The sequence below is a fragment of the Schistocerca gregaria genome, chromosome 1 (assembly GCF_023897955.1).
Source record: "Schistocerca gregaria isolate iqSchGreg1 chromosome 1, iqSchGreg1.2, whole genome shotgun sequence".
NCBI lineage: Eukaryota > Metazoa > Arthropoda > Insecta > Orthoptera > Acrididae > Schistocerca > Schistocerca gregaria.
In genome coordinates, this window is record NC_064920.1 from 962,458,867 (window position 1) to 962,484,045 (window position 25,179).

At 37.1% G+C, this 25,179-nt stretch overlaps 1 protein-coding gene across 2 annotated transcripts in view; it reads right to left on the reverse strand.

Annotated features, from left to right (window-relative positions):
* Positions 1-815: 815 nt before the first annotated feature.
* The window catches only part of LOC126276397 (ras-related C3 botulinum toxin substrate 1), a 101,286-nt gene continuing 76,922 nt past the window's right edge, over positions 816-25,179 (reverse strand). The window contains exons 6-7 of one of the 2 annotated variants that reach the window (XM_049977273.1): positions 20,976-21,110; positions 816-7,466 (exon numbers count right to left, since the gene is read on the reverse strand). In XM_049977273.1, coding sequence (XP_049833230.1) covers positions 21,033-21,110 — 78 coding nt within the window. In that variant the 3' untranslated portion in view covers positions 816-7,466; positions 20,976-21,032. Of the gene's footprint in view, positions 8,000-20,975; positions 21,111-25,179 lie in introns of both variants that reach the window. The other variant, XM_049977272.1, reaches the window with a different exon arrangement.

The following is a 25,179-nucleotide window of genomic DNA, read 5'->3' on the forward strand; positions in this document are numbered from 1 at the left end:
GGAAACCTGGGAACATTTTATTCAGTATTCACACTACCTTTCAAACTCTTGCTCTTTTTCATGTAAAAGTACACATTCACACACAACAATAAAGACAGACAAACATGCACTTCTACTAGAGTCTCTCCGCAGGAGTGTATTTTTGGGTGTCTGTGTGTACTTTCATTATGCAAAGAGCAAGAGTTTGAAAGGTAGTATGAATAGTTTTCTGTTGTGTGTTTCATATCAGTCCACTACACATGAGTGGTTACCTTTCTCTTGTTTTGTGTGTTGTTCCATCCAGGAATGTCCATTACTCTTAAGTCATATTGAAGTGTTCAGTCTATTGTCAGTCTACCACTGATCAAGTATCAGATGTAATGGACATTGCCTTCTTTTAACATTAGAAATCTGTGGACATTATTGGGGTTAATCTCATTTTTACTCCTCTAAAGGTGACCATTTTTATCTGCATTGTCATGTTGTATGCATACTACCACCAAAGACCTTACAGCCCACCCCACTTTCAAAATTAAAGATCTCCTTCAGTGCTGCTCTGCCTTACGGTGCCACGTAGATTTCTCATGAACAATACTTGATATCATTCAACTGGATGTATAATGGAAATCATGTGGTCATGAGCTCAGCTCTGATTTAATAATTATGATCAGGTGTACACCTTGACATACAAAATATTTTCAAAATTTTGTAGAATGTAAAAATGTGTACATAAATTCTCAGAAAATAAAAGCTTCAGACATAAAAATCTCTGTCACTGAGTTCTGACTAGGACGGAAGGAATGTTAAGAAAATATGGTTGAATAAAAGACTGCAAGTATAACTTTTTAAATTTTATTTCTTAATCATACAAAATAATTTGGCAAAACTTAATATACATATATATATAATATCAGTGATGACTCAGAACAGTCATTTTACTTTCAGAGAAACAACATCTGAAAAGTTTAACTGAGAGGACTTATATTTTCTACATAGGTATTCCACAGAGCCATTGTCTATGTCTGTGACACTTTCAGGACATGAATTAACTATAAGGAAAAAACAGGGTTTATCGCAAAGGGGACAATAATGTCTATATCCAGTTTCCATTTGATGCATGCGAAGGAAAATAGTTTGATCTTCATCTTCACTCAAAAATTAACAGCATTATAGAACTGATTATTGTAGCAATTATATAGTTGATAACACAAAAAGAGTAATGTTACACCTCAATGCAAAGGCAACAGAAAGGAATTATAAAAATATGCTAGTTGCAACTGGCAGACCATCATTTACTGACGAATGAAAATTCAAACTCCATCTAATTGGGATAGCAAATAGAACATGAGGCAGCAACTGTGATGCTGTCTATTTTACTGGGAAATATATTTGAAAATTTAAATACCCCTGATAATTGAAGAACTGACATTTTATGTTCCCATATAAAGAACAAAGATTTTATTCCCAATAACAGAAAATGGAGTGATTTTAGCTGTAAAGTATTCTTGGCATTTTTCCTGTCCTTCAGATTCATATTAAATTACTGCAAACACATGTCAACTGGGATCAGGATATATGTATTACAAAATTCTCTATAGCATATTTACAGTGTACAATAAGAACAGAAAGGCAGCCATAAATTAACAGATCAATTTGATTCTAGATACCACAGAATAATAGTCAAACAGGCAATGTTCAGACCACTTGAGTGAGCAGTCAAATTTGTTTTTAAATTAAGCAAGAAGCACATTAACCACAAACACTACAATGGAAAGGATTAGATGTCTGAATTTACTATTATTTTAGTTATGAAATAATCCTCTCATATTAAAGTGAAAGAATAAGCTTGGTTCATGCACATGGGGGTCCTTTGCTCCATTCAGAATGAACCACACAAGGCTCAGAAACAATTAACAGAAGTAAGTTGAGTGCCAGGGCCAAATTCTGTCTTTATACTCCTCAAATTTCAATATTCTGAAATACATATTAGTTTAAGGGACACTTTTTACAGACATTCACAAACATTAGTGCACCACCACCAACTGGAAACTGGAAACACTTGGTCAATAACATACAATTACAGATAATATGAGCTACTGACATAAAGAAAATGTCTTAACTCCACGATGAGGCCCAACATCTGTCAAACTGTGTCACTTGCTGAACAAAATGAATGGTTACTTCTCCATACAATTGAGTTTAAATGCTCTTTTCTCCCTCTCTCAATGTATTTTGGAACAGAGCTGGCAAATTTTAATATTTAAGATATTATACACTGAAACAGATTTTCTATTCTCCATAAAAACATCATCCACTAAGAAGTAAAGTCATCACAAACAAAAACAATGGCCCTTCAGTCTAATTAAATTTTGTGCTGTAACTATTTTTTTTTGTTTACATACACATACAATTACAAAGAAAATAATTACACTTTGTGCTGCTTTGTGACTGCTAGTTCTTTTTGCTTTAACACATCACAAACTAAAACAGTTGTATGTTATAAATTTGTCAGACAAATAACTATTATCTCAAGGTTTCATATAAAATTTATGAAAGTAAATGTACAACATTCATCACTTTCTTCTTCTGGCCTTGAGTACAAAACACTACATAATGAAAGCCGAAACTTAAATAATAAAAAAATATTAATATAGTATGACAAACCTTAAAACAACTCCCTCTTTTAAAAAAATCACAAACTAGATAAATATCACTACAGAATATATCTTGCAAATTATCTCTGACTAGAATATTAAAAATGCACCAGCAACCATGTCTGGCATTACGACTTTGGTTAAATAGCACTGTTATTACAATAGCCAAGATTTTAGCATAAATTTCAACAAATATGCCAAGATATTAGTGCAAAGAAAACACAAAAACAGTTTTTTATAAGAATGACAATATCTGTTCCATAATCTCAATATTAAGTGTGTTCTGAAGTACACAGGTGTTTGCAGATGAATTATCTACTACAAATGACATTTTTTTATATGCCCTATGGCACAAAGCGTTTCAAGAGTTTATGTAAATGCTTTCGTAAGGCAATGAAAACACAGAATCAGTCACATGACAGGCTTAAATTTCCTGGTAATATTCTCAATTTTTAGGTAGCCCTTTTTGAACATTTTCCAGAGTTTTGCTTACACCTCAAGAATTATTTCTGTATTAGTAACAAGCACACTTTTAGTACTCTTATTACTGATTCAAGACAGCTGCCCGAGAATATAATGTTCATGAAGTAAGATCAAATACTTTCTTGCTTCATTCTTGCCTAGGTGGATTATAATACTAAAATCAATATTTTTGCTCAGTGTCATGTACACTTGGATAAATGCATTGAGTTCTTTTTTAAGGCCACAAGTACTCAAAAACACAAATGCTATTATTAAAGACAGAGTCCACATAAACTACAGCACAAATGGAATTGTCAATTACCCTGCTAATGCACGAAACAGAGCACCTCCAGATTATGTTATAGTTCTGGTTTCTTGTATACAAAAATTACAATGTTGCATGGAAAAAAAAACTACACACACATTTATGTCCCCAATAGTTATGTTAGGAAAGGTAAGAAACAGTATCAAATATACACCATAACCTACTTCATAACAGCATTCTGCACCATTTGCAATAGGGAAATGAACAGAATTTTCTTACAACAAGCAAGCTACAATACACAGTTTCAAATGTATGATATATAATTCAATACATCTCTCACAGAATAACATAATGGTATTCAATAACAACAGAATGGCGTAGAGACAGCAGACATGAGGAGTAATGTTGACAAGTCTTCAAAAACAGTTTATGTGAATTACATGATGTAACTTAAAAGACTTAAATGATACTGAGACCATTCCTTTCATGAGATGGACATATTGTAGCTAATGTCAATTTGTGATTATGGATAGCAACAAGAATGGCTCATGAGCATGAAAATCACAAGATTTGCAATCTGGCAAGACTCAACGGAGAATGACAATACAAACATCTTTACATGCACTTTGTACTAATAAATTTGTAATGTGTACTATAAAACAGAAATATGAAAAGTATTAACAAACAAGTCTCAGAAAAGACAGTCACAGCATGAAAGTTTACTCAATATTAATAAAGTATATCTAAGCAGAGTGGGCTAAAATCGTGTCTCACAACAAGTTCTCACAAACTGGAGAGATACAGTCGTTGGGAGGTTGTCATGGCAGAAACAATGTAAATTCAAAACCTAGTTGTTATGCACAACAAGATGTTCCATGAAACTTGAGACTTTTTCACATCAGACCTTGTTAGCCACATTATTTATGAGATAAGGTGCACTGTATCCCTTCTTCACTTTATATATTTCAGCAGTAACACTCCTACCACCTGAACACAAAACTTAGCTGTTTAAGAACAGCACACTGATGCACCTTTCAAACATTATTTATATTTTACATATTAACAGTTTCACAATCCATGGACAGTGAATAATTTGCTTGTTACAATAACAATGGAAAAGACAGAGTGCTGCTTACCACATAGATGAGGCGTTGTTGAGTTGCACACAGGCACAGTGAAAAGAATACTAAAAACATTTACGCTTTTGGACGAAGTCCTGCCCCAGAAGTAGAATTCTTGACATTCACTCAACTATTCAGACACGTGGTACTGTCTCTGGCCACTAGGGCCCAGCTACAACTGCATCTGATGTAAGTAGCAATCTGCTAGGGGGGTGGTGCAAGTAAGGAAGGGTTGTGGGGCAATAGCAGGGTAGGGATGGGGGGAAGATGCTAGTCACTAATGACTGTTTCAAAGCCTGTGCATCTGGGTTTTTCCCATCAACACCAGCTTTTCTAAATTGCGCAGGTGAAAAATATCCTTACAACGTATCGTTTGTTCCCGTAGCCCCCACAGCTTCAACCTTGGCTGTCCCTGTCCTCCACCTCCCTATCCCCTTTCCTACTCCTGCTACAGTACACGCACTCACTTTCTATCCTACCAATGTGCCTACAAGTCCTTTCCTCTTTTCTACTTTCTTCCCTTTTCTCCTCTCCCACTCCAACCCCAGCAAATGCTATACCTCCCCTCCATGTATCTCCACATTCTCTCGAGCAGCACTTGTTAGTTGTTCTTGTTGCTGCTGCTGCTGCTGCTTCTTGAATGTGTGAGAATTCTGCTTCTGAGGAAGGACTTTGCCGAAAAGATTAAATTTTCCTAGTATTCTTGCGCCTGTCTGCAAATCAACATCTCCTCTAAGTGGTAAGCTGCAATCTATCCTTACCATTATTATTATTCTTACCCTATACATGAACTTTCCATTGTTTACTTTTTACTTAATGATAAACGAAAAAAAAAAAATCTGTGTGTGACATACATATATATAATTAACATGACACAAAAAGCTCACAAAAATCAGAGAGCCATGTAAAAGGAAATCCATACAATGGATTTCTTCCATACATTTTTTTTCTATTTTGTATTCAAGGAAGTTAAGCATTGTTGAAACTGCAACAAGATTTTGGGAACTTGAAATATACTGAATGACATTTTATTTCATAAAAATCATCATACAGGAAACAAAATGGAAAGAAACTATGTAGGAATTTTATTCAAAAATTTCATTTTGAATGAAAGGGGCCTTCATTCCAAGACCTGAGAATTTAGTTTTCATTTCTGCATATAACCTGCAAGATCACTTTTACATTTAGATTTATATTTGTTGTTCACAAAAAGTTAACATGAGTGATATCCCAAATTTGTGTTAAAAGAATGAACAGAGCATAATTTTTTTACTGGAAAAGTTTACCAAAAAACAAGCATCAATATGAAAAGAAAAGTTTTTTTAGCAGCACATATAATGAAGGTAACTGTCCATACATGATCACAAACATTCTTACACATTCCAAATATTTCATAATACTTTTTGTTCTGATGTTGATCACCCATTAGAGTTTAAATAGTGCTATACACAACGTAATACATGATCACTACTGTTTCAAAAGTAATTGTAAAAACATTACTGAAAAATATTTTTGATGAATTTACGCTACTGCGGCATACACAAGGAGATTCATCTTTATTTATACAAAGGTATGACACTACAAATAGTTACAGATCTTTGTCTTCAATAACTACAATACAATAATAATTCAGCCACAAGGTTTTCTTTACTACTTCAACAATGACATCTTCAATAACAAAAGTAAAGAAATTCAAAACATTAGGCACATAAAATTTCTTAGAATACTTTCATTGCCACACTGTTTCTGTTCCTAAACTTTAGAAGACCTACTATAATGACTTCATGAAAAGAGGTCACATATGTTCCTCTACTCCTTCCATCTTTGATGTTGCGCGAATTTCTTCAATAATTTGACAATATGATTCAGACTTCAAAAAGTAAGAAACAAAGATATTGAGACATGACACAGACAATTATCATGAAGACAATACATGAAGTGAGATTCTGCTAATGTTTCTATTGCACTGGCCACAGCGTCACATATTGTGTGACAAAACTCCCAAATGCCAATGTGATATACGATTTACAATAGAAATTTCCATCATATGAAAAGATTATTTGAAATAATGTGTACTCTAATCAATTTGGGTGCCAAATTAGGTACAGTGATCACGGACGGCAAACAGTGGTAAACATCAAGTCCCATTGCGTAAAAATGGAACTGAGAAATTTATTATTGAACATCTCATGCAAAGGGTTTAAAGAGAATAAAAACTGTGAGATCTATTGTCACTCTTATCTGCAATTAACAAGCTTAGTAAGAGAAAATACGACTTTCATGATGATAATCTAATCTGTAATGTAAGCCATCCAAAAGAGTGATCCATCATGAAAACAATGACATCTGGTTCACAAAGAACTTACTGTAATCGGAGGAAAGAACTGCCAGTGGCATATCAAACACATTTTCTTTACAAAATTTCTGTAACTATACAACAGCAGTGATCACCTATCACTTAAATACTGACTTCAATCAATCATCTAATTTAAAGTAGTAGTTGAAACATTACACAAGTTATTGTGGAAATTTATTTGTCACAATCTTGATGCTGGTGTGAGGCACAGTAATTCATTTATGTAAATAATGATTTACTACTCCTTGTAACAGCTATGCATCACTCTTCTTCACCCATACAAAAAGGAATAGAGCACCAAAAAAAAAAAAAAAAAGAGAGAGAATTAATGAACATGCAAAGCTTGTAGTTTTGCGTTTCAAACAGTTTTCACTAACCTATAAGTATTACATTCACTTTAAAATTCCTGAGCTACAGAGAAGATCACCCTGTAAAACAGCAAAAATAAAACTTTAGTCTAAGCAGTTCAAGTTTTGCAAATACAAATCACTTGTATAAACCAAAAAGTTGTTTCTGAACACAATGGTTTTTTTGTCCCACTGGTCATATAATTCAGTCATACTCTTCACATATTTTTAAAATGCAGGTGCTGGATGAAGAGGCAGTCTTCCAGTGGCAGACTTCAGTGACTGAAAAACAGATCAATGCAAAAGAATTCAACCTCCATTTTACATACACCAACTGCCACTAAATCACCATGTGACTTTTTGAGTCAGTGTTCACTGAACTCACTCCACATATTTATATTTTCTATCACATTTAAAGTCTTTAAGGGAAATGATTTGAATTTGACAATTACATACTCTGTTCTAAATGAGTACTGTAGAAAACTGTTTGGTTTTTAACAGTCTGATGAAAACTCAAAGGCTTTTAATTGTAATCATCACCTAATTGAAATATATATTTAAGTGAATATTTTACAAGTACAGATTCTTTTAATCTTAAACTACAAGACAATATTAACACATAGGCAATATTATTTTTGAAAGGAAGAACAAATTTTAGAATGTTCGTGAACAATGCAAAATTGCATAAAAGTCTTCATTCAGACATTTTAAATAGCTATGAAATGTTATTTTTAAATAATTACAATTTTACAGTCTCTCTTTTCTTTCTTTCCTGCAAACACCATCCAGGAAGTTCATGTAGAGTTTTTTTGCAGCTGTAAAAGAGTCAAAATAGAAATTCAGGAACCAACAGTTTCTCAACACCTGCAAGGACTACTTTGGAACATATCTGATTAATCACGACACAAAACAAGTACTCGATATGGTTTGTGGATGACGCAGACCCACTTTCAAGCAGCTACTTGCAATATAAATAAATTTATGGCACTTGAGAAAGAATAGTTGAAAATACAGGATGGAATGTAACAGTATTATGAAAAGGATAGCTGCTACTACTCTCCATGTAGTGGAGGTGCTGAGTCGCAGACAGGCACAACAAAAAGATTGCCACAAAATAAGTTTTTGGTCAACAAGGCCTTTGTCAAAAATAGACAACAGCACCCCCCCCCCCCCCCCCCACACACACACACAAAACTGCAACACATACACACCTTTTTGGGCAAAAGCATACTTGTTTGACAGTCTTTTTATTGTGCCTGCCTGTGGCTCAGCACCTCTGCTATACAGTGAGTAGCAACTACCCTTTTCATAATATTGTTCCATGAGAGAGAATAGGAGGATGAAGTTCAGCGTACTTCAGTGAATGAAACGCTACATCACTTGAAAATTGCAAGTGGGTTTGACTACCCTGACCATCCACTATCTCAGAGACTTATTGCACACACCTGCAAGCTTGCATCTACCAATTACTCCCCAAGACAAAGGATATCCTGGAGAAAATCAAATGACAAACCTCATTTTCCACATGAATTAAATGATTTAATACAACAGCTACAATTAATTGTGATTCATATTTAGAGTAGAATGGTGCTACTGCTATAATTCTGGAAGATATCACAAGAAATCTGATTTCCCTGCAATTTAAACAACTCGTGCTTTTCATCTATAGCTCTTGAGAACTTGAAAGCAGATTTTTATATAATGTCCACCACCATCCCACTATTTGCACAGTTCACTCACTCAGAACTCTGTCAGGAATAAAATACCTAACTAACATGCTGCATATTCTGACATTTCTTGTGCATGTTTCCTATTTTCAGTCACATTCCTTTTGACAGCTTCAGTCTACTTTGACTTTGCCATATCTCTTTCCTTCTAGCAGTGTCATATGCCTTCTTTATTATCTATGAATGCAATTGTGATGTCTTTCCCAAACTCCCATTTCTTTTCTACAACTGTCTGGCTGTAAATAAGGCATCTACAGTTGATCTTACGAGGTTGAAATTCTTGTTGTTCCTCTCTTAATTGTGGTCCTATCTTATTCCCGATTTTCTGTAAAAATATCTTTTCGTAAATCTTCGGGTAGTGGCACAGTAGTGCTATTCCTCCATAATGCTCACAGAGCATCTTGTTACCCTTCTTAAAGATAGGTACAATAAATGGTTTTGTCCAATCATGAGCAGTCTTTCCGTATGTCTATACTATCCTCATTATTCTATATAGTCACTGAATTTCGAAGGGTCCTGTGGCTTTGATCATTCCCACTGTGATGTCATCTATTCCTTTCCCAATTTTCATTTTTAATAAAGCTTTCTCTACATCCATCATCTGCAGATCTTCTGTTTCTATTTCATCTGTGATGGTCATATTTCTTTCATCACCCTCTACTTTATCACATGTATTTGTTTCATCCTGTCCTTCATATGGTTTTTGCAAATATTCTTTCCGAACTTTCAAAACTTCCCGCATGGGTTTTCCTTCTTGGTCGATGACTTATGAAGTATTTTCTTTTTGCTTCCTTCTGTTGGTTAATGTGTGGTATAATATCTTCTTTTCATCCTTAAAATTCTCTTTTTCCCCCAAAAATTTTCTTAGCCAATGCTATCATTTTCCTTGCTGCCCTGATTAGTCATTTCCATCTGTCTCTGCTATGCACCTTTCTGTTCTGTTTTTGAACCATTCTGCCCATGAGTTATTCTCCCACAAGTCCAACCCCTCATTCACTCCATCTGGGGACTGTGTGTGTGTCTCAGGACTGCTATGGTAGCTGTGAACGCCCTACAGGAATCCTGAAAAGTGCCAGCCAGCGGGGCTCTGGTGAAGCTATGTTAGACCCAGCAAGCCGGAAGTGGATAACCAATCTGCTTTCAACAATCAAATGAGCCTCGGACCAAAACTAATACCAAAAGTGACAAAGCTTTTGAACAGCTCTGCCAGCGTCCCAGTGAAACACAGAGCTGTCTGAAGAAACATAAAAGAATTGACACTATTAATGTTGTATCCTTAGACAAAGATGCAAGAATACACGAAATCAGACAGTTGATGACAGAAAGGAACATACTGATAACCGGACTAAGCGAGGTAAGAAGGAAATATTCTTAATGTACTCCATGTTTATGCTTCTCAAATACGATGTGAAACAGATGAGTAGGACGAGTTTATCACTAAACTGGAAGATGGTGAAACATCTAATAAGTCTGTGATTATAGGAGACTCTAACGCTAGAGCTGGGAATGATAGAAGAGGCTATGAAACAGTAATAGGAAACCATGGAGAAGACCACAAAAATGAGGAAGATGAGGTATTGCCAGACACATGGGTAAATCATAATTAATGGTGTAAGGAAACAGACAGCCACTTTTTTTTAATGATGCTGCCACCATTTGATTGTAATAATTTTCATTTTATTGCCATACAAGCCAAATTTCAGTCTTGGGCCATTTTAAAGTACAAAAACTTATTTATATGTCAAGAGACATCAGATTGGTTTGAAGTACAAGTTCTTGTTGACAAAGTGTATCTCGTCACACAGGCCAGATCTGACATTAGTAAAAGTAAGAACATCTCTAAAATGCTTAAATATATTGCAAACTTTCATTTCTGGATCCTAAAGCACAGATGTTATACGAAATTGCTAACAAGTTTCATATAACAGCTGTGTTTCTTCAAATGTATTAATGCTTCTTGAGATGTATTTTTTGGTTGCTGTGATGTTCTGTTTCCAAATTTTTTAGAGCTCATCTGCAGTTCAGAAGCTTTGAATTCTATAGAAACCAAGATGAGCTAACAGCATTAATGAGGAAAAACAGCGGTGTGAAATTTTTACATGCCTTATAGTCTGAGGTGATAATATAACTTTCCTCCTTAGTATTTATTTGCAAACTTATATTTTTGGTGCTTGAACATTCACCATTTACGTTATGAAGGACACAATTTAGTTTTAGGATTGCCTCATCTACCATCAAATCATTACAGGGAAATTGATGGGGAAGCATGTTGGCCAAGGAATAAGGAAAAATTGCACATTCACCTGAAATGAGTTCAGGAAACAGAAGTTGGTTTGAATCCTAAAATTTCCATATCAGATTTTATTGATATAAGCAATTTCCTTTCCCGGGGTACTAACAGATTATTAATCCTCAAACCATAATACTATTAGATATTTGGAACTATATAATATCCATCATTTTTGAAAGAAACAATAACTAATACTTATTCATGTGTTTGTTTGGGTGTCTATGTGGTTGTTCATGTGAATCGCACTTTTGTTAAAGGAAGGGCAAGAGCTTGAAAGCTAATGTGAATACTGCTTTCTATTGTGTGTTTCTATGCACCACACATCAATCAGCTATAGGTGAGCAATTGCCTTTCCTTGAATTTACGTAATATGTATTCTGTATCTGCTTTCAGTATCATGCCTGAAATTCCATTGTAACAACCACTATCCACAGTAGAATTATTGGACACTTTAGTTAGGCCGCTAAAAGAAGGTTCCTGACACTTCACACATGTGGAGTGCATTGTATGGAGGGGACGATTTAGCACCAAACTGATCTCTGGAATTCTTAAACATTGGCTTGGTGACAGTGTTGCCAGCCACTTGTACAACTCTTGGTCGCACCTGGTGCTACACTTTCTGTGTGGTTGCAAAGCATTTGACACCAATTGTGAATTACCAATTGATTTAGTCTCATATTGTTCATTTCAAACTTATGTGATATGGCCTTTTCCTCAAACTGCAGGAAAGTAAGTAGGGGCACTAACAAGGAGCCAATATCTTGAGCTTGTATTTAATGTATGCTGCTATTCTTATGAAGAAAGGGACAATTATGGGCCTCTTATCAAGTTGTCGAACAAGTTGCACAAGGAAAGAATATAGCACCTAGAAGCAACTGCTTCTCTCACTATGAGATAGTGAGTTGTTTTTGGTAGGGAAAATGTCCCTTCAGTGGTACTAAAGAAGATAGTGTTTTGATGGAAGACATTTTCTGGAAGAAGAGTTCTGCCTGAACTGGAGGATATCATTGCCTAGTCCATTTTTTGAGGGCAGTATCTACGTGCGAAGCTCACAGAATCGTCTGGTTGGAAAAAATGTGGGTAACTGTTGGTTATTACAGACCAACTCCATGGGCTGATGAGACTGCACGAGGAACAATGAAAGCTCCAGAAAGAAAAGGCCTTAGCCTCATTCTTTCATATGTTGGAACAAACAGTGGGTTTGTTGCAAATGCCTTATTGTTGTTCAAATCAAATGAAATTTGAACAGTTATCAACACACTTTTTGCTTCAAAACACAGACAAGAATTCAGCAATGATATTCGATAATGTACCATATTACATTAATCAGTGAAACAAAGCCCCAACATGCACCAGAAGGGAGAATGACACTGTAGAATGGCTGGAGAAGAATGTTACATTTTGTTACATTCCATCATGGATTTTCCATTGGAGAAGAAAGACTGAGTGTCATTTGATACGGAAAATCAAAAGACAGAACTTATATGAATGTGTGGTGTCTGTTCATTGGACATGTCCAGAGGACTATTGAATAAAAGTTGAATGGAATAGAAAGAATCTTGGAAACAAGTCGTATGATGAAATCAACCAATGTAGAACAAAGGTAATGGAATGTGATCGAAATAAATCAGGCAATGCTGAGGAATTACAGTAAAAAACTAAACACTAAAAGCAGTAGCTGAATTATTTGGTTAGCATATGTCTAAAGTGAAGAGGATTTAAAAAGCAGACTTGCTATAGCAAGAAAGCAATTTTGAGGAAGAATAATTTGTTAATGATATAAATTTAAGTATTAAGAAGTCTTTTCTGAAGCTATTTGTTTGAAGTGTAGCCTTGTACAAAAGTGAAACATAGACAATAAGTTATTCGGACAAGAAAAGAATAAAAGCCTTTGAAGTGTGGCACTATTGAAGAATGCTGAAGATTAGACAGGTAGATTGAATAACTAATGAAGCGATACTGAATCTTTTGTGTTAGCAGAAGAGCCAACACCGTGTTACGAGTGGAGGCCAAAATGCACGCGTTTTAGCTCACGCAGGCTGGCGTGAGGAGGGAAGAACTATACCGACGTGAGGTCTGGAACATGACAAGGAAGGAGAATTCCGAAAGCGGACATAATTAGTTTGATACTTAACTTTAATCCATTAATGATGAACATTGCTCTTGACGGTACAAGATTCACAATATTATCCGTTCAGAATACATTCCTGAAGATATGAATTATACTAACTGAATATTGCACCTTGCTAGGTCGTAGCAAATGACGTAGCTGCTAAACTGTCATCTCTGCAAATGAGAGCATATGTAGACAGTGAACCATCGTTAGCAAAGTCGGCTGTACAACTGGGGCGAGTGCTAGGGAGTCTCTCTAGACTAGACGTGCCGTGTGGCGGACCTCGGACTGCAATCACTGATAGTGGTGACATGTGGGACCAACATATACTAACGGACCGCGGCCGATTTAAAGGCTACCACCTAGCAAGTGTGGTGTCTGGTGGTGACACCAAAGAATCAAACTGGGGAAAATGAAATTTATGGCACAACTTGTCTAAAAGAAGGGATGAGCTGTCAGAACACATCCTTAGGCATCAATCAATCACCAATTTAGTAATGGAGCAAAGAGTGGAGGCTAATAACAGTACTGGGCTGACACACCGCTGACATACTACCATATACTGGAGACATCACCTTTACAGATGGACGAGACATGAGACATCAGCGATTGTGTACAGAGTAGACGCTTCAGCAACAATAGTGTTTATACATATACATGAGCACTAATAAGCTAAGTGATTCCACAAAAACACCTTGGCATCTCATCCATGCAAAATGAATGATGCAAAAAGTGACACATAGTGCAGCAAAGCCCTTCACGAAAACAAAAGCTTCTGAGTACTCAGAAACTAGTAGATCAGACAAACCTGAGGACATAATATAAATACACTGATGAGGAATTCTGTGTAAATGTGAAGGTTACTGCCACAAAAATACTAGAGTTAAAATACAAACTCACCCATCGGGCAATATCACCAGCAAAACTGACCGAGCATATAAAAAATTTGAAAAAGAAAATCGTAGGCTCAGCAAGGAAAATATAGACAAGACAGTCTGGTCATTCATTAGTGTGGCAGCCACGGCTCCATTCACTCAAGTGGCCACCACAAAATCAAAGACAAAGTGCACAAGCCAAGCAATGTAGCACACTATTCATCAAATCTAAGAACAAAAAAAGATGCAAAGGAAATACACGTGCACCTCATAGGGCTAATTGATCTGAAAAAAAAAAAAAAAAAAGAGATCAGAAATGAGAAAACAAAGATGTCAAACAATATACTCATATCTGAAACAGAAAAGGAAAGTAGAAAGCTGACAAAAATTTCAGAGCTAAAAAAAGATAAACAGAACTTGAAGATAACTATAGATCGTGAGCGATTCTTACAAGAAACAAAAGTCAAATTTAAAACAGAGCCACGGGGGAAGCTGAGAGTAAAATATGTACTGTAAGTAAATCCAAAGGTCAGTGCACAGTAGGTTACACGGAACAGAATATACATTGGGTTTTAGTCAATCAGGGTGCAGGACTACCTTGTTGTCATCAAATGCTACAACTGTCATGACTATGGACACACTGCAAAGAACCATAAAGAAAAGAAACTGATATCCTGAAGGAAAAAAGGAAGGAAGATTGGGTTCAAAGTCCCATCCACATTGAGGTCATTAGAGACTGAGCATGAGCGCAGATTGTGTCAAGATGGGGAAGAAAATCAGGTGTGCCCTTTCAGAGCAACCATCCCCGCATTTTCGCGGAGCAATTTAGTGAATTCATGGAAAACTTAAATCTGAATGGCTGGACATGGGTTTGAACTGTCGTCCTCCAAGTGCAAGTGCAGTGTGCTGATCATTGCGCCATCTCGCTCGGTAACCAACATGCTCTCACTGTGCACCATCTGATTGTCTATACAAGAATTTGGGCTACATATCACTTACCAAACTCATGCTGCAGGTGTGATAACAAATATAGATATAATCCTTGCAAACTTGAAAGTCAGTGACTACACTGCAAACTGGGACGTCCATAACAAACTTACAACAGGTGACAATCATCTCAATTATTTCACCGTTACAGATGCAGATAATGACTTAAGATGCTAACATCCAGCTGAGTGAATATACAATCTATGCAAAGCGAACTGGGAACTTTTAAAGGGAGAATTCAAGAGGCAATCACGTCAAGGAAGTGGATCTGATGCTGAAGCCATAGTCAATACCTGGGTGCAAGTGTTGCAGACTGCTTAAAACAAAGCGCTTCCAGCATTTGTTTGGAACTCAAAAGGGTATAAAAAATGGTTCAAATAGCTCTAAGCACTATGACACTTAACATCTGAGGTCATCAGTCCACTAGACTTAGAACTACTTAAACCTAACTAACCTAAGGACACATCACACACATCCATGCCCGAGGCAGGATTCGAACATGCAACCGTAGCAGCAGTGCGGTTCCGGACTGAAGTGCCTAGAACCGCTCGGCCACAGCGGCTGGCAAGGGGGGTATAAAAGTGCGGCCCTTCAGTCATTCAGATGCAAAGCGAGGCAGATGAGGAGATATTATCATAGATCCTTAGGGGAAACAGAATGACAAAGACAGCTTTCTATCGAGCAGTTAAGCAGCAATATGGAGAACTGTTACACCAAACCAGAGTAGAAAAATGGGAGGCATACATCAAGCACAAATGGTAACAGAAATATGAGGTTTTCCAGACAAACTTCCAACAAACAAGGTTTGATTACCCACTGTATTATTAAGATTGAGGTACTCCAATGGGATGACAATGACAGACTGGGATACACCAGAGGAGTGCCTAATGAGATTGCCATGCAATATGATGATGAAAGACACAGAGTACCATCAGTATCTTCACTCTGACTACTACAGCAGCTTGTGAACAATAGAATTGAAATTCCATTTGTCCACGAAGAAGTGAGCTGGCAATAATGAAGTTAAAGAAGAAGAAAGCACTTTGGCCAGTTAGAATTATGGCAGAGTGTTGCAACAGCTAGTAAACCAAATTGTCTCATACCTAACAATGCTGCTAAATGAGAGTCTTTTGCAGGGACGGGTGCCCAGAATATGTGAAATTTCAAATATCATTATACTAAAAAAAGGGGGTACAATAAAGACTCACAAGAACTGAAATGATTGTCTGCTGAATGCCCTAGCCAAAGCACAGGAAAATTTTCTGTGCTGCCGCCCGAGGTATCACAGATGGGTAACTGGCATGAGCCCCCAGCAAAACTGTTTCAAGAAAGGGAAACCCACTAAGGATGCAGTACATCACACAATGCATACTTTGAACACATCAGATGACAAGTATTCACTGTAGTCATAATGACTGAAACAGTTGGGGAATTCGATAACACATGGTGGCCCGCACTGACCGAGACAGATGGACTGTCACAGGAATTTCTGCAACAGCATATGAGATTACTGCACAGACAGGCAGGTGAAACTGGAACATTCCGGAAAGAAAACTGCGAAAAACATCACCAAAGGCTGCCCACAGGGCTCTGTTTGTGGTCCATAATTCTGGGGTATTGGCATAGAGCTTTCACTGAATCAGCTGTAGATTATGACATACACTAGAGGCTGCATAGCCTATGCAGACAATATACTAATTATAGAATCTGACAACATAAGAGCTAAATTAGGGGAAAATAGTGGGGGGAAGTTCTTGCATAACTTTGCAATTGGTGTGCGCAAAATAAATTAACAGCAGCAACACGCGAAACAGTTTATATGTATTATCATGATAAAGAGATCACACAATCAGACTAAATGGCCGTTCTAAGAAGAGAAAACAAGTTTATAGGTACCTAGGTACGAGTATTGACAAAATCCAAACAAACAGAAATTGTTTGCCAGATAGGCATTAAAGTGAACAAAATAGCAAAAATGGCCAAAGAAGCTTCCAGTTGTCTCTAAGTGCAAAAAGAATGTACCAAAATGCAATCTTAATCACTATTGTGGGATAAGGTTGAACATTTGGGGCTCATACAGCCATAAATCAAGAAGGCTGAATATGATGACTTAGATAATAGACACAAAAGCTGCATAAAATAACAAAATAAAGGCATGCATTGATAAAGAAAAGCAGGAAATCTGGGATAGGGCAGAAACAGAAAGGAGAACCTACCTGTTCCTTCCTAATGTTAAAGAAGAATCAACAATTTCATACTTCCTTTGATCAAGGAAGCTACACAGAACCATTCAGGCCATGGTACACTCTCCAGGTACTTGATAAAAATATGACAGCATACCACAAACACTTGTGAATGTGGAGTAATCAGTACACAGGGGTCACATTGTTCGGTAGTGTGCCATTAGCCAACATGTTACACACCAACATAGGGATGTCTTTGGTAATACACCTGTGCATAACATAATACAGAATGTAGAGCTTTGGCACAAGCTGAAATTGCTGACAGCTTACAAGCTGCAAGCCCACACAGCCGAGAGACAGCCAAGAAGAGGCCACACATCATGACAACGAGACGTAATGCCAGAGAAGATCCATCTCGACAACCTTCCAGAGGCAACCAGGAAACAAGCCTCGAGAAGAATGAGGAAGGATTTCCTACAGCTACCCCCAACCCTTTCAACCTTGAGTAGCACTGCAGTACGACTCCTGTGAACCCTGAGTTGCACCTCAGCATACCAGAGGCTAACTACCCTGACAAATGAGGAAGTGTAGGTTTTTTTCTGATGCCAAATACAGGAATGTAGTGTAGTGCTATATAGTGAGATGTTATGTGGTGGTCTAGAATTATAACTTACAAAATTTGTGGTTTCAAACAAGGGGAAGTTCAGATTGGAAAGCAGCCATGTCATATACCAGCTCTGCTGCAAGCATTGCACACCTTTTTACACCAGTATGACTGCCAACCAGATGTACACCAGGATAAATGGCCACCGCCATCTTTTAAATTATTTTTATATTTTTTAAGTAGATACTTTTGTGTGATTTTTTATTTAAACACTGAATTGCTTAGTTATTCTAATTTGTCTCCATCATTTGGTCTGTTTTGCTTCTAGATAACAGACTAAAAGAAAATAACAAATAAGAAATAATCCACTTATTTCTGAAAAGTCTGGATTTGGTATGACAATATCAGTCATAAGCAAAGGTGCTGTTTTTGCTAACTCCAGTTTCTTCTATGTAGTACACCTTGCCCTGAACAAATTTGGAGGAGCCACAATTCAGAAAGTGTACGCTATTAGGATTAGGTTCAAGAAACAAAAACTGGCCTACAATGCACAAATGATAAGCTTCTTAATACCAACTGGACACATTCAAGCCTTTTAGTTACAAGTCAGGCATAATATGAATTGAAACAACCTGTTAGTTTCTACTCCATCAAAGTTTATACCTATGGCACTAGCACAGATTTAAACTTTTTTTCTGAGCAAAGTTACCACTAAATGACAAATAACCTTGTTTGTATTCTGAACTTTGACCTGGTCGACAAATTAATTCTGTCTCCATGGTCAACAAATCTCTCTGTGGCCAGCTGTGCAATAGTCCTGACTTCTGCAACACCAATACAAATATATCTGAATGTAAGGAAACTGTGTAACACAATACTCTTGTCACTATTGCCCACAAATTTAACAAATCTGTAAGCAAAGAGACAATAAATACATTTCATGAGCCACTTGGATTGGAATAAACGAATCAGCATCTCCACAATGGCTATTACCTTTTACTGAACGTATGTCCACCAAATGTACATATGTTGACCAAAACATCTGTTTAGCTTGTTTTGCAATTTTAAGTATATGTCATTGTCTTATTACCCACAGAGAAATGTTGATATACTCTGCATACCGCTACACCTTGATTTCTTATGGTATAATCTTTTGGGGTTGTGCAAATAACCTCATAGAAAGTATTTGTTCTACAAGAATGAACAATTAAAAAATTAAACATAACACACACTTCCAAAATTCAAGAAGTAAAATTACTTTTCTTGTGGATTCTACATTTCTCTGTCTAGCCTCCTCAGTCCTCATGTAGCATATAAGCTACATCAAATTCCCCCAACCAGCTCGGACTCATAACTAAACTTACTGTGTCTGTTAGCAGCTTGTACTTTACGCTATGTGCTTTCTGTGCAACACTTGTTTTCATTTCTGCAATTTCCCAGCAAGTTTCCACATCTGATGGAAGAAACCTGTTTTTTGCAGTGTTAGCGTGGCTTTGAGAAATAAAGGTAATACCTACTTATTTTTCATAATTATGAAGCAGAAGGTGTTAAGAATAGGATGTAATAAGTTAATGTATCTTATATTACTTTTATTTCCTCACAACAATGTGGCAATACGTACTTTCAATGCAACACTAGGTCTGCATTCAACAATAACCTGTAATTTCACATACAGATGAGAGAATAAAAGAGGAACAAGAGAGTGAAGAAGAAGAGGAGGAGGAATGTGTTGACAAAGACAATGCAAGGAAATTCTCCAGTAGATAAAGCCTTTGCCACCACCAACTGCAATGTTGTTCCATGCCATCTACCCGAGATGAAGAATAAAACGCAGCAAGTTGTTTCACGTGTGTGTTTCCTGGACATAGGAGTTTCACATTTGCGCAGATTGCTGAATGCCAAATACGTCACTGTTTTGCAGAAAAAAGTATCTTTTTTTACAATGTCATAGAAAACTTGTAGAATGGACAATATACTTAGTGACTTCAAAAAATAAGTTATGCTTGTCTTCCCAAGCTAAAATCACTGCATAACAAGAGTTGTGCATTGTTAGATGAGATGTTCTGCTTTTCCTGCATACACAATGCCATATGGACAACAGATGCATCACAGTATGGGAAATAAATGGAACAGCAACAGGAAACATGCTTCATAGTCGAAGTAAGAGGGGCAGTACAATTTTTGTGGGAAAGTATCTAAATTGCACAGATTCCCCATAAATTTCTGGTGGGGTAATGGACCAAAGGCAATGTCGCATAGAGCTGTAGGGAAATGGTGCCAATAATTCGATCAAAGCCACGCAGACATGGGAAATGTTCAAGAAGCTGGTAGCTATCACTGAGAAACTGAGCAATTGGTAGAACGTTCAGACCATTGCTTATACACACTTGGTGACTATGTTGAAAAATAATGTTGTGTATCTGTGTCACTTGTGTGTGTAGCACAGCATTCAATGAAAGTTACGTGACTGCAATGGTAGTGTGTAACTTACTTTTTGAAGTCCCCTGCTGTGAAAAGTGTTTAGATTCTATTTTCAGATATAATCAAATAGCATTTTGCAGTACTTACTTAAGTCATATTTATGTATATATCAGTCATCAGTTTATAAATAAAATCCATCAAAGGAATCCCTGAAAACATGCCACTGCTAGCATGAAAAATGTATTCTAATCCTGATTTACCATATCTGCTGCATGCCCTAATATATGTGTGAACCACAATTTTTTTTTTTTTAAATTCAGTAGTTTAATCTTATTTTGCCACAGAACAACAAACTGGCCACCAATATAAACTTTGCACTCAAACAAATCTAAGCTCAAGACTGCGGGGGCTAGGCCACAACAATTTTACACATGAAATCTCCTGTACTAACTGACCAAGTTTGAATGCCAAGCTCTGCTCCCTTTTTTCCTGTAAGTACCATAACTGTTTAGAAGTCATTTCAGTTCTCTAGAGCACACTTAAACTAAAACACATAACTACTTCCCTTAAAAACGTTTATCACACTCTTACCGTTAAGTGTAATCGAGTTACACACTTCTGTATATATAGTTCTTTTGTTCTTAATTTTTACAGTATAGCACATTTTCTTTGGCGTCTTTTCTGAGGTTCTGGTCGTAATACAGCACGGACTGCCTCATCAAATACCTGCGGACAGCATGTCATGAATTAGTAAAATATGTATGAGTTATTCTAGCAATACTAAGTGTATCATAAAGGGTGTATACTGATTTTTAGTTGTATGATAATGAATTTCATGTATCGATATATAATATTATCACTGCAAAAATTTGCAGTGCTATATGCACATGTACAAGGTAACTGCAAAAATATTTGAGGACTTACAAGCAAGGTGGTTGTAAGCTTCCCTGAAAATGTATAATTATTAACAATGAGTAATACTATAAACAGCAAAGTGTGGCTAAGAAATAAAGTGTGTACATGCAGTGCCCTCTGAATTCCCTATTTCCTAATCCAAAGAAAACTCACTGTTTTATGTCTAATAACTTCTGGTTCCCTTATAAATCATTCCAGCATTAGAGTTTAAACATAACGTCAAAACATGGAAAACTTCAACGAAATTCTTAACACTGATGTTTCTCTTCACTTTTATATTAAGCAGTAGTCAATTGCAGCCACTTCTTTCCTACATTTCATACCACATGCATGCATCTGTCTGTCGGCATTGGCATCCTTACAGCTTAATCCATCAGATGTCATAATGTAAAGAAAAATACTATGATGTGTATTAGTGTTATGAAAAGGCATGGAACTCATACAGAAATACAGCAAAATCATGGTAATTTGTCCTGCCATCATTAGCATAACTTCTGTAAAATTTCATTTCTGTGGTTATAAAAGTGCTATATTGTCTTCACAAATTTTCAGATCCACTTAGAACATTCTAACCTTCATGTATGAGGCACAGCATTTCATTCACTGAGTTACATGTTTCATAATGAGTAATACAACGATTATTTAACTGAGAAAACAATCAATTATTGACAAAATTATCCCCTCATTCATCAAAGATACCAACCATTTCCTAGAACATCTGAAATCCGGGCCTGTCCCACTCCCACCACACACCTTGCTTGTCACCATTGATGCAACCTCCATCTACACCAACATCCCCCACATACATGGTCTGTCTGCTCTGGACATTTTCTCAGTCAGTGTCCACTTGATTCCAAACTTACGACATCATTCCTACTTACATTAATCAACTTTATACTTACCAACAACTCCTTCACCTTTGAGGGGCAGACATACAAACAGATCAGGGGTACGGCCATGGGAACCAGGATGGCTCCTTTCTATGCCAGCCTTTTCATGGGTTGCTTGGAGGGGGCATTCCTGGGATCTATAAGTCTTCAGCCCCTGGTCTGGTTTAAATACATTGATGAAATCTTTAGCACATAGATTCTTGGTATGGCTGACCTGCCAAAATTCCTGCAAACTGTGAATACCCTCTCCCAATTAAATTTCCCATGGTCCTATTTCGAATTCCATGCCACTTTCCATGATGTTGATCTCATCCTCACCAAAGGCCAGCTACATACTTCCATCCACATTAAACCTACCAACAAACAACAATATTTACATTTTGACAATTGCCATTCTTTCCATGTTAAACGTTCCCTCTATATAGCCTTGGCATCAGAGGAAAATGTATTTGTTCAAAAGCAGACTCTTTACTGTAATTCCCCACCATTCTCATCTCAGCCTTCACTGCACATAATTACCGCACCATCCTAGTTAAAAAGTAAATTTCCTGGGCCATCACATCCAATCCTGGTACTGCAGATCCCGCCAAAAAATAACTTCGGAGCACACCATTGGTGACTCAGTATTATCCTGGTCTGGAATATGTTAATCAGCTACTTCGACAGGGGTATGACGTCCTAAAAATCATGCCCTGAAATGAGATCCGTTCTATCTGAAATTTTCCTCACCATACCTAGAAAATCTTTCCACTGCCCTCCCAATCTCTGCAATATTCTTGTAACATCCTATGATCCTTCTGCACCCATCTCCCTACCACATGGCTCCTACCCCTGTGACTGTCCCCGCTACAAGACTTGCCTATGCCCCTCGTACCACCTCCTATAATAGCCCTGTAACTGGCAAAACATATACTATCAAAGAGAGAGCCAACAGCGAAACTACATGTATTATATCAGCTGTTATGTAAACACTGCTTGGTCTTCTACATCGGCATGACTACCACCAAATTATCAATTAGGATGATGGGCATAGGCAGAGGTGTACACTGGCAACTCACAATATCCTGCTGCAGAGCATGCTCTGCAACATAACATTCATGACCTTGGTGCCCGTTTCACCACATGCGCCATCTGGATTCATCCCTGACAAGTTTTTCATAACCCCGCAGTGGGAACTAGTACTACACCATGCACCTGGTTCTAGCCATCCACATGGCCTTAATTTACATTATGTTTTTCTGTTTAAGTGTTTCTTCACTGTAACTGCTCTTTGCTTAACTCTGTTTTAGTTTTCTACATCTTTCATTGTCTTTCCCATCTATCTTTTTTCAACGACCCCCTCCCACCTCGGGTCACATACAATGCACTTAGCTTTTCACTCTTACTAACTCATGCATGATATTTAAGCAGTAATCTCTGTCTGCATATTACACTGTCTTCCACCTTTAATCTCTCAGGTTTTCAAATCTCGTCTGATGCAGTTTCCAACAATCAGTCTTTCCTTCTCATTCTGTACGGTAAGTCTCCCCTGACCCGCAGTTCTGGGTGACCTTCCCGATATCTATCCATTTTCCTAGATCTCTCCTCCAGTCCTTTTCCTTCACTCCTCTTCCTTCCCCTTCATCCCTTCTGCCTGAAGAAGCAGCCACTGGCTCCAAAAGCAGCGAATTATAACCATCTTTTATGTGTGTGTGTTCTGCCGCTGCTTGGTGAGTAGATTTTATCTATCAAATTAAATAATTATATTGTGAAAAGGGAAGTTGCTGCTCACCATACAGCAGAGATGCTGAGTCGCAAACAGGCACAACAACAAGACTGTCACAAATAAAGCTTTTGGCCAGTAAGCGCTTAGTGAAGATTAGAAGACAAACACACTCAAGCAAAAGCAACTCGCGCACACATGACTTCAGTCTTTTTGTTTGTCTACCTGCGACTCAGCATCTCTGCTATATGGTGAATGGCAACTTTCCTTTTCACAATATTCTTACATTCCATCATGGATTTTCAACTGTTCAATTACATAATTATTTAACTGAGATTCATACATGCGAAAAATATAGCACAGAATGATCTAAGTTACTCTGATTAATTTTATAGCTACAATAGATATTATAGTAAGCCAAATAATAAGAATCTTTACTCTCTTCATACACTTTGGAACATATTTTCCAGAATAAACACCCTTCTTATGAGTCATTCTAAATTGTACATTACTGCAAGCTGTTTGACAAACTGCAACCCAATCAGTCAATTTCTCCGCCATAATTTCTTTTGAAACAATAAACTAGTAGTAACCTACTTTCAAAACATGATACACATAGCCAGTGTTAAACAAGTACTATATAAATCCAATGACTGCCCTTGAAAAGTTACAGATCCACACAATGTGGGTCTGACCTGGCTAATGTATAGCTAAATCGCAAACATACATTTAAATTATCATTTGCAAATAAATAATAACAAAATTATCATATTCTGTGTAGTCCTTAAACTAAATTTTTTATATTATAGCATAAAAATCTATAGCAAAAATATTGGAAATGAAACTTCAATCAAATATAGACAAGACCAATTTTTTACTTACCAGTTAGAGGCAAGCACAAAAACTCACAAAAGTTGACAGAAGTCGTTGACTTTGTAAAACTAGACTTTTTCATCTGATAAGGAAAGAAAGCCCCCCCCCCCCCCCCCCATGAACCATGGACCTCACCGTTGGTGGGGAGGCTTGTGTGCCTTAGAGATACAGATGGCCAAACCGTTGGTGCAACCACAAAAAGAAGGGTTTCTGTTGAGAGGCCAGACAAACATGTGGTTCCTGATGAGGGGTAGCAGCCTTTTCAGTAGTTGCAGGGGCAACAGCCTGGATGATTGACTGATCTGGCATTGTAACATTAACCAAAATGGCCTTGCTGCACTGGTACTATGAATGGCTGAAAGCTAGGGGAAACTACAGCCGTAATTTTTCCTGAGGGCATGCAGCTTTACGGTAT